This window comes from Hemitrygon akajei, chromosome 3 (assembly GCF_048418815.1).
Source record: "Hemitrygon akajei chromosome 3, sHemAka1.3, whole genome shotgun sequence".
Taxonomy (NCBI): domain Eukaryota; kingdom Metazoa; phylum Chordata; class Chondrichthyes; order Myliobatiformes; family Dasyatidae; genus Hemitrygon; species Hemitrygon akajei.
This window is the reverse complement of record NC_133126.1, coordinates 141,054,522-141,069,683: the sequence shown is the minus strand read 5'-3', so window position 1 is coordinate 141,069,683 and position 15,162 is coordinate 141,054,522. Positions and strand designations below refer to the sequence as shown.

The following is a 15,162-nucleotide window of genomic DNA, read 5'->3' as shown; positions in this document are numbered from 1 at the left end:
AAAGTTGCCGTGTGTTAGAGAGGCTTCAGGACGGCTTTCTGTTCCTGCCGCAGCCGCACGTTCGCTTTTTATTTTAAAAAAATCATATTTCCAGTGATGGGAAAAGAAGATTGCAGGGATTGGCCAATCAAAGCACACGTTTCCATAGAGAAGAATCTCGCTTATTCGCCAATCAGAAGACAGGGGTCTCGATGGAGCCAGGGGTGGAAGAACTGATAAATTCTCCAGGTCACCGTCCCATCGACTCCTGACTGTGACCACAACTCTTAGCCCCTGAATCATAGTTGTACCTGTCACACGTAACAGGGCATCGCACGAACCACCATCAACTGCACCTTCTGAAACTTCAGCAGAAACTCAGTCAACTTTCTTGAGATCGCCGGTTAAGTATTTGGGGGTGTCACATCTGCTGAGAACAACTGAAACTGCAGCTTAGCTGTCCTGAAGTCGACTGGTCTGAGTGGATTTACCTTAAAAGTGACCATTATTCTTATTGTTTAAAATATATATCTCTCCTCCTCCTTCGACAACCCACTGAATATCTGGGACTGAACGTGTCCAAAAAAATGAGCACGTTGGCTGGACCCGTCCCAAGAATGATGCGGCCAGCCGGGGGACAGAACTACTCTCGCGGCAGCGGTTTCCCACTGGAAGGTGAGCTCCACATGCTTTAACTGATCGAGTGCCCCTTAGCTTCGTACTACGAGAGAAAAGCCGTTTACGCGCGTCCACGGGGAATCTTCTGTGTGAGACAACGGCAATACATCATGAAACTTGCCAAATAATAGTTTGTTATGCCACTACAGCTGTACAGGCCTATTTAGTGAACTCATTTTCAAAGTTTCTATTATCTCATAAACGTACTTCTCCAAGTATCATGTTCAGTATATCCAGTAAGTAATTCTAATATAATTGAGGAGTTCGTTGGTGTTTAACACGGACTGACCACGTTAGTGTTAAAAGGAGACAAACTGTGAAAAGCAACAGAAATAAATCCACTTCATTGGTTTCAGATATCCGAAGTTTGGCTAGTTTTAACAGCTTTACTCCTTGAGTATGTGAAAAATTCAGTGTGATCAATCCTTCCCTAACTCGTGATTTTATGGTATGTTATAAATACGCTAAAATCATTTTTTTACGTAACGGGGCGGAATGGTCTGCTTATAGAAAACAGATTCAAATTGTTTGGTATCATGGTTTTATTTGTGTTCATCGCAACACATCCGACCTATCGCTTCCAACTTCCATTTTACAATTTGAAATAATGTTGTGGAGAGACATCAGTGAATAGATTTTAAACTTTCAGTTCTGAAACTCCGAACAGTTTCATTTGAAAGCAGTTTCTACAAATGTACTCCGCACGATATATAAACACTCCCCTTCACCCATCTGTTATAAGCGTTAATGAAATATTTTCAGAGTTTCTTTCCACTTCTCTAAGTTGCACGATGTCTATTAACGCTGCATTTTTTTTTACGTAAATAGTGTCAACGCCTTTAGGTCAAGGAAGAGTGAACCAGCTCGGAGGAGTTTTTATAAACGGTCGGCCTCTGCCAAATCATATCAGACACAAAATAGTGGAAATGGCTCATCACGGCATTAGACCATGTGTCATTTCCCGGCAGCTGAGGGTCTCCCACGGTTGTGTCTCTAAAATTCTCTGCAGATACCAAGAAACGGGATCCATCAGGCCAGGGGCGACTGGGAGCAAACCCAGGGTAAGTCGGACCACTTAGTAAATAAATTGATTTGTCTTTTACAACCTGGATGATGCATCTTACAACGTCGCGAAAAGCTTTGTTACGGCTCCTCTCCAAAGTGAACGGATAGCGCTACGATTGTCCGTGCGCGTTCTACGAAGGTTCTTCAAATGCGGACAGTTAAATCGACCAAAACTACCTGAGGATTGTAGCACTTTACCATTTTTTAAACTGTGAATCAGCATCTCCTTTTGCTGAATTTGTGCCATTTACATCTGTAGTTACGCATTCACGTGCGGTACTCAGTTACGCCTGTCATAATTGAGGCACTGCAAATAATTTGATCTAATCGATCACTTTTAAAATTCGCTGAACTTTTCCTAACATTTTTAATATGATACTTTGAAAACGCGGCGTTATATGGCAGAGTTTGTTTGGTTCCATATATTTACAGTTCATTTAGAAGTTGCATAAATTTGATCAACTAAAATTAGTATTTTAGTAAGACTTCCAAACGTCAAAAATAAAACTTCTCACCGTAATGAAGGAACCTGTAAAAAAATGGATTTTCTTAGTAAGAATACGCAAGGAGTAACATTTTTATATTGGATTAATACTTTTAATATTACAAAAATGGTAAAACTAATTACAATTTTCAGTTTGGTAACATGATTAAATAGGGTTCATTAAAATCATAATAAATGATTCATTTTCCATATTCCTCTCATACTGTTATTTCATTGATATTATTTGCTTTGTACACGGCCAGAAACATAGATTTACTTAAGATTTTTGCTGTACAGTATTACATATTTAAAAATATAAGGTGAAAGGCTATCTTGAACAATGTAAATGGATTTTAACAAAACTTCTCCATCGAGGGTTTTGGATTTTAGATGAAACAGCAGCTTACTGTATCGCACCTATTCGGGATGGCCAGTGCCATGTTTATAATGGAGAAAACACTATTCCTTGATTCGTAATTCAATCTTTAAAGTCGGTGGTTTTGACACAGACAATTAAGCACGCAGGTTGTAATGGCCAGCAATTATCGTAATATAGGTCATTAAACACAGGAATCGTACTTTAGTTACCCCGCATTTTCGATAAACGTGACTGTAAAGTTCGAGTAGCGATTTGCAGTGAAGTTACCAATCAATAAAACCCTTTTCGGTCCAATTTGACTTTCGTTCAAATTCCTCAAGTAAAGTTTCGGTCGTGAACTATATCTGCGTGCCCGACAATTATGTCCAAATGAAGTGCTACATATTTCACGTGCAAAGTGTATCAAACATTGAATTTTGTTTTGCATGGATTTTTCCCAAGATTCCGATATAGAGCTGTTATTCAGCTACTGCTGCGTTTGTCGTAATTAGAAATTGAGTACAAATTACTGCTGTATTTGATTTTCAAGTCGGAATGTCTCTGAAGTGGAGTAGTTTACCTGTCACAATGAAGCAAAGCTGTAAATAATATTTTGTCCTCTTTCTTGTCATACCATTTCCAATGAAGCAAATGGCAATACCAGATGTGGAAAAAAAGATCGAAGAATACAAGAAAGAGAATCCTGGAATGTTTAGCTGGGAAATCCGGGATAAGCTATTGAAAGACGGCATGTGTGATCGGAATACCATTCCCTCAGGTTGGTTGGTACAACATTTGAGATCTGTGCGAATTGAAGTAATTCAAACAATATTGTGACTAACATACAAACATAACTACTCTTATTTCCCATAAACATGAACATTTCTGCAAATGTAAATGACGTCCAGCTGCACAACAAATAATAAAGGAAACCGTACCTCATGATGTTAATAAGTTAATTCAGCATTTCAAAAAGTTCCATTTATATGGTCCTTTAATTTATTATTTTTATTAAAATAGTTAAGAAACAATTCACCGTGCTAAAATTGACCACAGTCAATGTCTTATATAGCTTTTATGGAGGGGTGGTATTTGCCAGAGTTCGGGCTTTTGGTATGTCGTTGATCATGAATGTAATGTTTCCCTTGAGAGAAATATCCATTTGATTATTTTTGATGGATAAAAGTAAAGTATAATCGCTTTATCCCAAATTATAAATGAATTATTAAACTTAATATTCTGGACTTTTGTTTCATGAATGGAATATTGCACAGGAACTTGAAACATTTTGTTCATCTTATTAAACATTTCCTCCAAACAAGTGAGTTCAATAAGCCGTATCCTGAGGAGTAAATTCGGGAAAAAAGAAGACGAAGAGGAAGATTGTGGAAGAAAAGACTATGAAGATGGCGATAAAAAAACCAAGCACAGTATTGACGGGATTCTGGCTGATAAGGGTAAGGATGGAATTTATTAAATTGTACGTTTTCTGTGATTAATATTTCTGTCGATACTTTATTTAGTTGATGCGAATTAAGGAATCACTAAGATTGTATTATTTACATCATTTGGACAAAGTCTACTGTAACTCCGAATGGAAGTTCAATGGGGGTAGAAGGAATCACGATGTTCCTTGGAGGTTTCAACAGAATGGCCACGAACGTATTTGCCGCCAGCTGCACATGCCTAGGTGTTCTTAGCTTTGTTTTGCGGTTGAGGCATTTCCCGGAGTGAGGGAAAGTGAACGGAAGTATTGCTTTTGTTTCACCCTGTGAGTTTTATTGAGCTTGTTCAGGTGGTAAAGTTTACGCCAAAGTGTCAAAACAATTGAACAAACCTAGCAAAGGGCGGCGATATCAAAGTTCGAGATGCAATCAGAACAAGACTTATCAGCACCGCAACCTGTTGATAGTTTGCCGCTTCGTTGTGCGCGATGATAAACTGATTTTATTTTCACCGTTTAACATCTGACTGTAATTTCATTGATTTACAGATAATGCCGGCGGAGGAGTAGGCTTAATATTGTTGTACGGATTATTAGTGTAGACCGTTTTTTATTGATTACAGAGCAATAGAGCCAAATAACACCACTTAAATGTGTCAGCTCCATCAGGAACAGCAACAGATTACGTCTGTTGCAGGACTTCACTTAGTTATTGCTAAGTTCCTAATAAATTAAATGATGCCGCAATCAAGTAGAGATCGCAGATAATATATACAACCATGTAACTGTATGTCATTCAATACAATTATGCTATCAATAACTTCCTGTAATTTCGATTTTAGTGTCGATTTCAAAGACCATACATTGTTGTTTTAAATTCTAATCGACGTTTGAGCTTGCAGCATTTTAAAACAGGTGTTCACTTTGCAAATTTTTCTTCATTCGTAATCTTACTGTCAGTTTCCGAAGATGAAAAATAATGTTTCAGATAATCAAATAAGATCATGGTCGTAACGTTTAACACATTGTAGACTTTAAAAATTGGACGCTATTAGTTTAGATGTTATTATTTTAAACAAACAACTATGCTGGTAAAATTTACTGAACAATGTGAAATGTAATTCAGAGTGAGGGGACACATATAGCTCTGTAGATAAGAGCATACCAGGCTAATTTCAACATGGTGTTACATTAAAACTGAGCCAACATTGGCTAATTATGTTTCAACGAGATCTGAAAATTGGAAGTGATTCGGTGCAGATGTGATTTGAAATGTCTCTAATTATATAATATTTGGAGTGCATTAATGGGATACTAATAATGAGAAAGAAGATACTTAAAGAAAATTAAACTTTCTAAGGAAATTTACTGCAACTTCAACTCAGTATGTCTCTGGTATGTAACGAAACGAAACTAAACTTCTGATGCCACTTTCTAAGCATTTCAAAATATAATGAGGGAAAGTTCAGCGTGGTGAATTTTGCATATATACTAGATACTGCATATATAGTTAACAGGGCTCTCAACTTGTCAATTGAAGTTTGAATTTCAGGGGATTTCAGTGAAATATCACCAAATACTTCTCCCATATCTACCATTAGCATTTTACAGAATTTTACTGACTTTACCATAATTGAAAAGTAAAACGGAGCATATTGGAAATAAGGAATAGGCATTATTTTAAAAATCCGACAGACTGCTTTTATTTTTGGGAGTTAGAAGGTGAGTCTATTTAACCCTTTGAGATTTAAATACTCTTATAATTTTTGTATAATTGCACCTATCTGCGTTTCTGGATATTTCCCCTCCCACACGAAATCAATCTTCTTTTCTGTTTCTTAGAAACTATGAAACGGTTCTTTTAAGATTTGCTCAAGTATTTCGGGCATGTTTACACAGGAACAAATTATTTCTTTAAAACATAGGTGAACTTTTTTCATGATTGCTTTGTTGGAAATTCACAATCATTCATGTTAAGGAAATGAGGTAAATAAACTAAGCCTGGTCAAGATATACGGAACCTGCGAAGATAAACGGGAAATCTCATGGCTAACTGGGGGAGGGGGTTCTGGAACCAACATGTTTATAGACAGTCCCTAGGATCGAAGACTTGCATAAACTCCATTTCCGTAGTTTCTAGAGTTGACGGTGTGGAAGGAAACGCGAAGTGCAGGGGGCGTTGGATATTTAGGGAAAACAAAACTGCTTCAGATGCGCAAAATTAGAAATCAGGCAGCATCTTTGGAAGTAGGCACAGAGTTAACGTTCCAGGCATCAGATCTTTCAAAGGAACGGTGTCTCTTTCTTTCTTTTCTCAAATGATGCCCGCCTTGTTGAGTGTTTCCAGAATCTTTTTTTATTGTGGGTATTTTGAAAGATCGCCTCGATTCCTCCGCCATTTATTCTAGGCTTCTACCTAGGTTGCATGGACTCGTGGGTCTGGGTGCCATTGGGAACGCTTGTCCACTCTGAATTCCAAGAAAATGACGGGAATGTTGCTGGTTCTAATGAAGCCTTTGAGAACATCCTTGGATCTTTGGTCTGTCCACATGGCGATCTCTGGCTGTGGCGTGTGGTGGGGAGTCTGGTCGTAGTGTTGGGAGGGGGGGATGCGGACATGGTCTGACTATTGGAGCCAGTTTTATAGACATAGAAGGTAGACCAGTGCAGCACAAAAAGAAAACTTGGGCCCACTCACCACGATGCCAGTCTGAACTCATCCCATCTGGCTGCACATGGTCACTCTGCTCCCTCCAGTTCACGCGTCCATTTGACTCTTTAACATTGATTTGTATCTGACTCTACCACATCCCCGTGTAAAAACAAAGTGGCTAGTGCATCTTTAAACCTTCCCTCTCTCACCATAAATATACCTTTAGGTATCTGACTTTTGGAGGGAGGGGGAGGGTGGTGGTGGAAGGGGAGTTGTCGACGATTTGCCCTATCTAATTTTCTCATTATCTTGTATATCTCCGTCCGGTCACCCTTTTTAGCACCCGACGCTCCAACGAAAACAAGTTTTGTACCCTCTCCTTAGATCTAATACGCCCTACGCATGCAAGATCCTGGTAAACCATATCCGCACCCTCTCCAAAGCGCTGTTCCTATAGTGTGGAGACTAGAACTTTACGGGATACTTCAAGTGTCGCAGAAGTGAGGATTTATACAGTTGCAAGAATTAAAACAGAATCCCGACTTACACCAAAAATATCACCAGTTATATTTCCTATCATACTTTGATAAGAAACAAAGCGTCATCAGTTACCTAGTGCTATGATTTATCCAGAAAACATATTTCCTCCTATCCACGCAGATTTTGGCCATATACTGTACATGTGCAATTTAGAAATGTTTATTTCCTGATTTTGATTGTGCGAAATCGCGTCAGAAACGTGGCTCTGAAAGATCGGCCCAATGTCCATAGGACAAGTAGGGAGCTAGAGGCGACCGTGAAGCTGTGACCTGATTCATGAAGTGCGATATTTCGTTTTTAGTCGGAACTATTTATTGATCTGATTGATATGCCATATTCAACGTTTGAATGATCCTGAATGTGTATTTTACGAGCTTCTCTATGGATCATAGTAACAATGAAAAGGTATAGCCGTGCCTCCTTTTAACTTGTTGGCATTGTTGAGATTTGATTTCCTTTTTCTCCCCGCTAACAAAGTACCTTTTCGCAAAGACATGATTTGTTAATCAAAACATCGAATCTATATAAAAAAAAGACTGGAAACTCTCGGTGAGAGTGGATAAATTTAAGTCCTTTTTAGCATTAGCCTTGCGCACAAGCTTTGACACAAAGTGTCGCTTGTTGCAGGAGTCCATAGACCTGCACGGAATTCGCTGCAAATAGGATCTTGAGTAGACAAAAACGACCAAATGAGCTGGTCAAACATTTGTACAACTTTTCCAGCTATACAAAGAGGTCCTTGAATACACAATCCACACTTGGAGATGAACTTGGAAAACAAAGAAGCGTGAGTCCATTGAAAGTTACACTTTAGGCTTGGAAGGACAAAGCCTGTGCCGGTGACAGCTTGGTCGCAACAAAAGAAGGCAACCTTTTTGTAATTCAGGGAGAAAAAAAGAACAGAAACCATCCAAACAAAAGGCTGAGAAAAGACATTTGGGCTTGCAATGAGGGATGAATTATTCAGTGATCGCCGGTAGCAGCCAGTTCTTGGAGTTTTATGGACTCTGCTTCCACCGTGGAAAACCAGCCATTTTCACCAACAAAATGTTTCTTTTGCCATCTTTTTAGACGTAAGATGCCGACTGTCATTCAAAAGCAAAATACAATTGGCACAGTCCGATTGAGCAAAGTCTTTGATTTAGGGTCTCGCATTAAATTGGAAGTAGCGGGAGAGAAAACGGCTAAGAATGCCGGCCATTTCCTAGCAGTTAATAGATTAAAATTTAGCCTTTGCAAATTAATTTTCCAAAAGATTGTGGCTCAACACTTGTAAGAGGTTAGTGTATTCATTCTAGGATCTCCTCGTTATTTTGGCACCATTAGTTTAAATGGAAATAAGTTATTACAGAGGAAAAGTGTCCTTTACGTTCTAATCTTTTCAACAAGCAATTTATGTTGTAATTAACTTAGGTTCACAGGTAAACAATCAGTTCAAGTCACTGGAGATTTTATCCCCCTCTCGCAACGGCCTGGTAACATTACAGAGCTAGTTATAACACGATGATACAAGGCATTCGAGCGTGGAGTGTTCAGCTTGTAACTTCCAAGTAGTTTGAAGAGGCCTCTGTTTGCACTTTAATAGCAAAGTCTTTGCAAGCACAGCTGACAAACTCAGGGGATCAGAAGAAAAGAAAATTGTAATTTACTAAAAGGATCTTAAAATAAAAGTTTACAAAGCTTATAGTCAGGGAACTTTTCGTAATAACTAACTTTCAGTGAACTTTCTAATCTCGAACGTGATAGTCTTGCCATTTAAAAAAAAAGCCACATAAAATAATGCACCATTGAAGTTTTTATGAACTGTCGGCTGCTTAAGAACCATTAGAGCACAACATTCTTGCTAAGTTCGCCTCGTGGTTAATTCCCCCTGTTAGCCATTTTCTCTTACATATAAACGGGTCGCTATAAGTGTTTCTGCCGGGACTATATTTAATGATTTAGTAGTGTGGTAAAGTGACTGAGGTTGCCCGATCTTCGCTGAATGGGACACTGTTTTCTCGCAGCTTCAGGCGTGGTCAAGCTCGATTTATCTGCAATCACGCGCAGGTCCAAAATTCAATCAGAACCCGGACCGAAGCCTCTTAAAGCTGATTAAATCGAGCCCTTTATTTCTTCTCACTTTCATCTCTCCCTGACCCGCCCCCAATTCGCCCGGGGCGCAAATTCGTGAAATTTCTGTCCCTTTTTTTTCTCTCTCGCAGGGAGCACTGTTCGAAGCAACGAACAAGTAAATCTGCGAGAGGGGAACGAGATGAAATAGTTTTACGGAATGAAGTTTTGAACGAGCCAATGCATTTTCGGTTCATGTAGTAATAGAATTCCTGACAGCTAATAACTGTACTGCAGACACGCGACTCCCGGAGCCCATCTTAATATTTAGATGTAAGATTACAAGAAACAGTTGTGTTCATTCACTTGCGAGTGCACGCAGTGACAAAGTGGCAACAGTGAGGATGAATGAGAGAAAGTCAACGGAGAGCAAGCACGATACTATTAGATAAGACTCTTCTCTCCTCTTGCAAACTATATACGGAATGACGGGCAAACCAAGTGTTAGGGGTTACAAGACTGAAAACTGACGATGAGTTTACTTGTGTTGAGCGGGCAGACGGACGAGAACGGGAGCATTGTGATAATCATCCCAATATTTATAATGACCCCTCATGATGACTCCTTTAGTACAACACCAGCCAACATTATATTTCGGTCTACACTGCTTTGAGAAGATAATATAGATGAGATTGCAGTAAAATCGATTATTTCGTTGACTCATCTCTTAGCCGTACATAAGTCTACCTACTATATGCAATTTGCTAAAGAAAACCTTTAAATTAACATATATTTCGTGAAAGCAGATCTGAAAAGCTTTTTACGATTCCTCGGGCAGTTTTCCTTCTGGCCAATCACACTTAACATTTTCTCGCACAAATAAAACAAACGAATTATATCTGTATCGGTAAGATAACAATTATAAACAAAAACAGTGGCCGCGGTAGGTTTTGTACCACCAGATGTACCCAGCTGTCTGCAATTGTTCAGGCTGTATTGGCGTCTCAGACTGAAATTCAGTTTGTAAGCATGAAACCATAGATTTTTTTTTCCCTCTCGGAAATCAAAAGCCCGTTTTGGTTATCACGATCTTACGGTCTTACGCCCATTTGATCGAATATTCTTAAAGTGTACTGTCCAAGCAGTTCAATTGCATTAGGAGGCCAAAGTCTTTGCAAGAGATGTTTCAGTTCACCTGCAGGACTAACAGCGTGCTGCACGGTTGCATGTGCTATTCTCCAGTAAGATGATTGCAATCCTTCCCGGAGCATGACATTCACTTGTGCTGTTTCCTTGGTACTTGGTCCATTTGGTTAGTGGAATCCCTGAGGAAATTGATCGACAACCTCACACCAGATAAGCTGGTCATTATTTCTCTTTGTCCTCGGCAAGGTAGCTGCTGTGCTTCGCCTAGATAGCAACAAATGTAACATAAAGGCATGCTTGTTTTCTGACCAGGAGTGAAAGAATTTTAACCAATTGACATGCAGGCAAGAGCTTGTATGGAACTTTTGGAAAGTTTTGGGAAAGGAGAGTAGCAATACACATTGTAACACTAGAGCTATGGAAAATAAACACTAGACTGGACTAAATCCTACTAATGTACCCAATTTAATAATTACTGACAATTCATTTGACATAACCAGCTTATTACTAAACCATATAGACCAAATATTTCCCAGCTTAATTCATGGATTTTGTGCCGAGATTTGGCCAGTTGTTCATCTGGACTGGATGGGTCTGCACACAAAATGTTGACTGTACCTTTTCCGCCATGGACGCTGCCTGACATCCTAAGTTCCTCCAGCAATTTGTTCTAGATTTCAGCATGTGCAGCCTCCAGTGTCTGCTATTGAATGGTTTCCTATGACCAACTGTTTAGGTTCGGGCAAGACAATTGTCCATATAGATTAGGTGTAATTTGGAATTTGAACTCAGAAAATTAACTGGTTCAAGATGAGGGAAGAGTGAACTAGTAATATTTGTAAATGCATTGTTTTTAGGCATACTAGGATAAGCACATTGAGGTAGTTCTCCTCTGGGCCTTAGAAATAGAGTCAATTGTATTTTGCCAATATTCTGGTATGAATATTTTCATATTTGTTGGTGCTGATATTTTCATATCTTCTGATGGGAAGCAATGAAAAATTCTGAAATTCTGGTGCCAAAGGAAACCTGTGGTAATTGTTTTATTGTTCACATTAAATAAGATAGAACCTGGTGTTGATTCTGTAGTGAAGTGAAATTGGTCAGATAGGCCTGTCTAATTACCAGCGTGAAATTTCACCCCTCCAGAGGTAGATTTCATGCTCCCATCACTCACAAGACACTGCAATGCAATGCCACATGGTGATGGCATCAGTCTCTGTATGCCAGTAGGCATTTGATTGCTAGGCTGTATTAGTGAAGCTTTGTATGATAGAATCAATAATCAGATTAATTAGTTTGTAGGTCTTGTAATTTGAATGTAAAAGTTATAACTGACGTGGCTTATGTTCCGTTTGTGTTTCTTTTTCTAAAAAAATAAAACATGAGGTTTAATCATATAATCTTTTACAATATAGACCATCTCTTTTCTTTTACATTTTTCTCTAGATATTTACTTATTGCTAAATTAGTACAAAATAAAGATAATAAAGTGAATATTGCTTTCTCATGCAACAAAAATGTGTGGTATTATTTTAATTTCATAAATATTAAGCACAACAAAATAGATCACAACACAGAAATTACTGGGAAATTCTGCCTCGGGTCCAAAAGAATTGGTCTACTTCACCTGTAGTAAGCATATCAACAAGTGCTGAACAACAGTTCAATAAAAATAAATTTTGAGTACAAAATAGATCTAAAGTATACAAAATGACATTCAAATCAGGGATCACAATTTCATTGAAATTATTTTATGGGATATATTCTTCAGTGTTAAAACTTATTTTAAGGAACAAAGGAGATACTTTTGCCATTTAATTTCGTGTTACTGTCTGATAAACCTTTGATCATAATTAAATCACTAATTTCTAGCACATCATATCAAAACCAAATAATTTCACTGGCAATTATTCCAAAGAAAACATAGCTGCTCCATCAATGCACACATGTCTAAGAGAATTTCTGTTTGAATAAATACAATAATTCCACTCTGCGAAGCGGTTCAAATCACTTAAAAACAATTGTGCCGGTTTTAATGTGATGAATTAAAATAAATCAACTAGCTTTGATTACAAACAAAATGTGTTTCTAATGGATAAATTTCTATTTTTATGATATGTTTTGGCTGGCAATGTGGGCATCAAACTTATACCAGAAGTTATCCCCAAACAAAAGTTCATGTTAGGTGAAGTAGCAAATTATAATACAAGCTAAGGTGTCACCTGAAACAACTCCTTAGGATATAAATAAACCCAGCAACCAATTATGGCATGAAAGTCTTGTATCTTGTGTTCAGTGTACCTGGAACACATGGTATCATTTTGATCAAGAGAGTTCATAGAATAACATTGACTTCTTTGTCAAACAGTGCCTTTTTTTCGGAAAGCTGTATGAATTGCAGCAAGTTGAATTAAAATGTTATGTTTGGCCACTGTTCATATCCCCTGAGATATCTTGTGAAGCCGAATTTGCTGATGATGGCTGTGGCCATGCAGTTACTACATGCTAAACAGGCAGGAAAGGTTCCTCACAAACGAATTCATTGGAGTTTTATGTCCCTTTTTGCCCTACAGCTGTTTTACAACCTGGAATTAAAATCTGTAAAGAAACTTTTCAGTTGCCTTGGCCAAATATTGATCAAGTGCTTGTTTGTTGGTGCTGATGCTATTGTTGTGTGAAGAGGGGCCAGTAGCTCTGCCCCTTGTTGCTGAACTTTATTGTCATTGCCTTTTAACAACAGGGATCAAAGCTCTATGTTTTTTGCTTACAGCAGTTAAAGGGAGGGTATCTTTATTGTATCTAATGTAGGATATTTAAATGGAAACTTCATTAACATAGGTTTTTTAACTTAATCATTAACTTAATTAGAGATCTCTGTGCACATTAACGATATAGTTGTATACAAATGTGAAAGCTAATTATACAGTTTGCTAATCTAATTGTTTAATTTCTAATAAATATTTTATACTAAATATTTGGTTACAGTGCTATTAAGTTGTAGTTGTACATTAATTCAGAAGCTTATGTAAAATTTTATATAATCTTGATTAATTTTAAAGAAAAAAATAGTCACTTAAAGTAAACTTTTCATCAGAACTAATTTTCACCAAAGTAATTGTGGTCCAAATTGTTTGTATAAATCCCATCTGTGGGATACTCACTCTTTCTTTCATTTTTTTTAAACCTTCTACCTAAAATCAACACCAGATTTGGAAAATTGCTAAGAAGCCTTTCACGGCCATGCACTTAAACCATTCCTGAACTATCTTTGAACCAAGGGGGGAAAAAAATCAGAAAATAATTATAATGGAGTAAGGAGCCTTTTCAGCTTCAATTATTCTCATCATCCCCCTTGTAAAATGATATGGTAAGAGAGTATAGGGAACTAAAGATCAATGCTCTTAACAACACTGTACACTAATAACAAGTTAGGTGTATTTTTGGGATAAATCATCAATTTCCTAAAGGTGGATTTGTGTGTTCTAGTTTGAATAATTTCACACTATAGCTGATGAGTTCTTTAAGACTTTTCAATGCTAATCTTTTTGATTATATTTTACTTTATTTGGTGAAGTCACTACCAATCATTCTGTAAATTCACATCAAGATTGCACAACCATCTCTCAATTAAACAGATACAAAAGGCTATCAATTTAGATCAAAGTGAACAATATTATACTTCAACTTTGCTACAAGTTACTGCATACCTTTGTTATTTTCTCATGGAATTTAATTTATCTGATTTCATTTGTGACAAGTAATACTGCTGCCACAAACACACAATTTTTTTGTATTGGGCTGCCAATTCAGTTTCCAAGTGCAGATGCCTCCACAATGCTGTCTGTAGCCTGATGTAATAAAGCTAGGTAAACAAAAGTTGTACGTTATTTTTTCAAAATCCTTGATAACTGTGAGTGTTACCATTGCATCATGTGGAGGATTTCTACAATATCTGTGCTATAAAACTTCAATACCTTTGGTTGATTTTCAAAACTATGTTGGTCAACCATGTTTGAGGAAAAAGATCTGCAACAGCTTTTGTTGCTTTGAAGTTAGAGGAAAATAAAAGTCAAGCCAAGTTTATTGTCATTTAACTATAAACATGTATACCATCAAACGAGACAACGTTTCTCCGAACCAGGATGTGAAGCACAGTAATACACATAACACACATACAGCACAAATAATTTATGAAAGTAAGGATAAATCTATGGATGAATTACACATAAATAAACAACGTAAAGTGCAGTAATTAAATATTGTAGGTACAGAACAGATTAACTGGTGACACTTTGAATGTGATGTGGCAGGGAGTTCAGAATTCTAATGGCCTGAGGGAATAAACTGTTTCCCATCATGAGCATTCTTGTTTTTATGCATAGGAGTCTCCTACCTGATGGTAGAAAGTCAGAGGATATTGGATGGATGGGTGGGATCCTTGATATTACTAAGGGCCCTGCATATGCAGCGTTCTTGATAAACACCCTCAATGGATGTACATTTAATTATCCAAAAGCTGACCATTTACAAACTCTTCAGATTTGATGTTTTTCTTGTAAAGAAAACCTGAAACACTGCATGGCCTTGAGTTCTGCAGTGAAATTATTTTTTTTTGTATCATCATGTCATGTAGAATGGTGTTTGCTGAAATTTGACATTCATGTAGACTTAGTTGAGGCAGCATGCATCCTACTCTATTTTTTTTCATAAATGTTTCCTTTTGGCTTTTATCAAATTATTCTCGGGAGATATATAGCTCA

The 15,162-nt window shown here is 37.6% G+C and overlaps 1 protein-coding gene across 5 annotated transcripts in view; it reads left to right on the top strand.

Moving 5' to 3' along the window:
* Nucleotides 1–250: 250 nt before the first annotated feature.
* The window catches only part of pax3b (paired box 3b), a 92,364-nt gene continuing 77,452 nt past the window's right edge, over nucleotides 251–15,162 (top strand). For 3 of the 5 annotated variants that reach the window (XM_073040937.1, XM_073040936.1, XM_073040939.1), the window contains exons 1-4: nucleotides 251–654; nucleotides 1,486–1,718; nucleotides 3,213–3,342; nucleotides 3,887–4,021. In XM_073040937.1, the coding sequence (XP_072897038.1) occupies nucleotides 567–654; nucleotides 1,486–1,718; nucleotides 3,213–3,342; nucleotides 3,887–4,021 (586 nt within the window). In that variant the 5' untranslated portion in view covers nucleotides 251–566. Of the gene's footprint in view, nucleotides 655–794; nucleotides 894–1,485; nucleotides 1,719–3,212; nucleotides 3,343–3,886; nucleotides 4,022–4,557; nucleotides 5,036–15,162 lie in introns of those variants that run through there. The other 2 variants (XM_073040940.1, XM_073040938.1) reach the window with 2 other exon arrangements.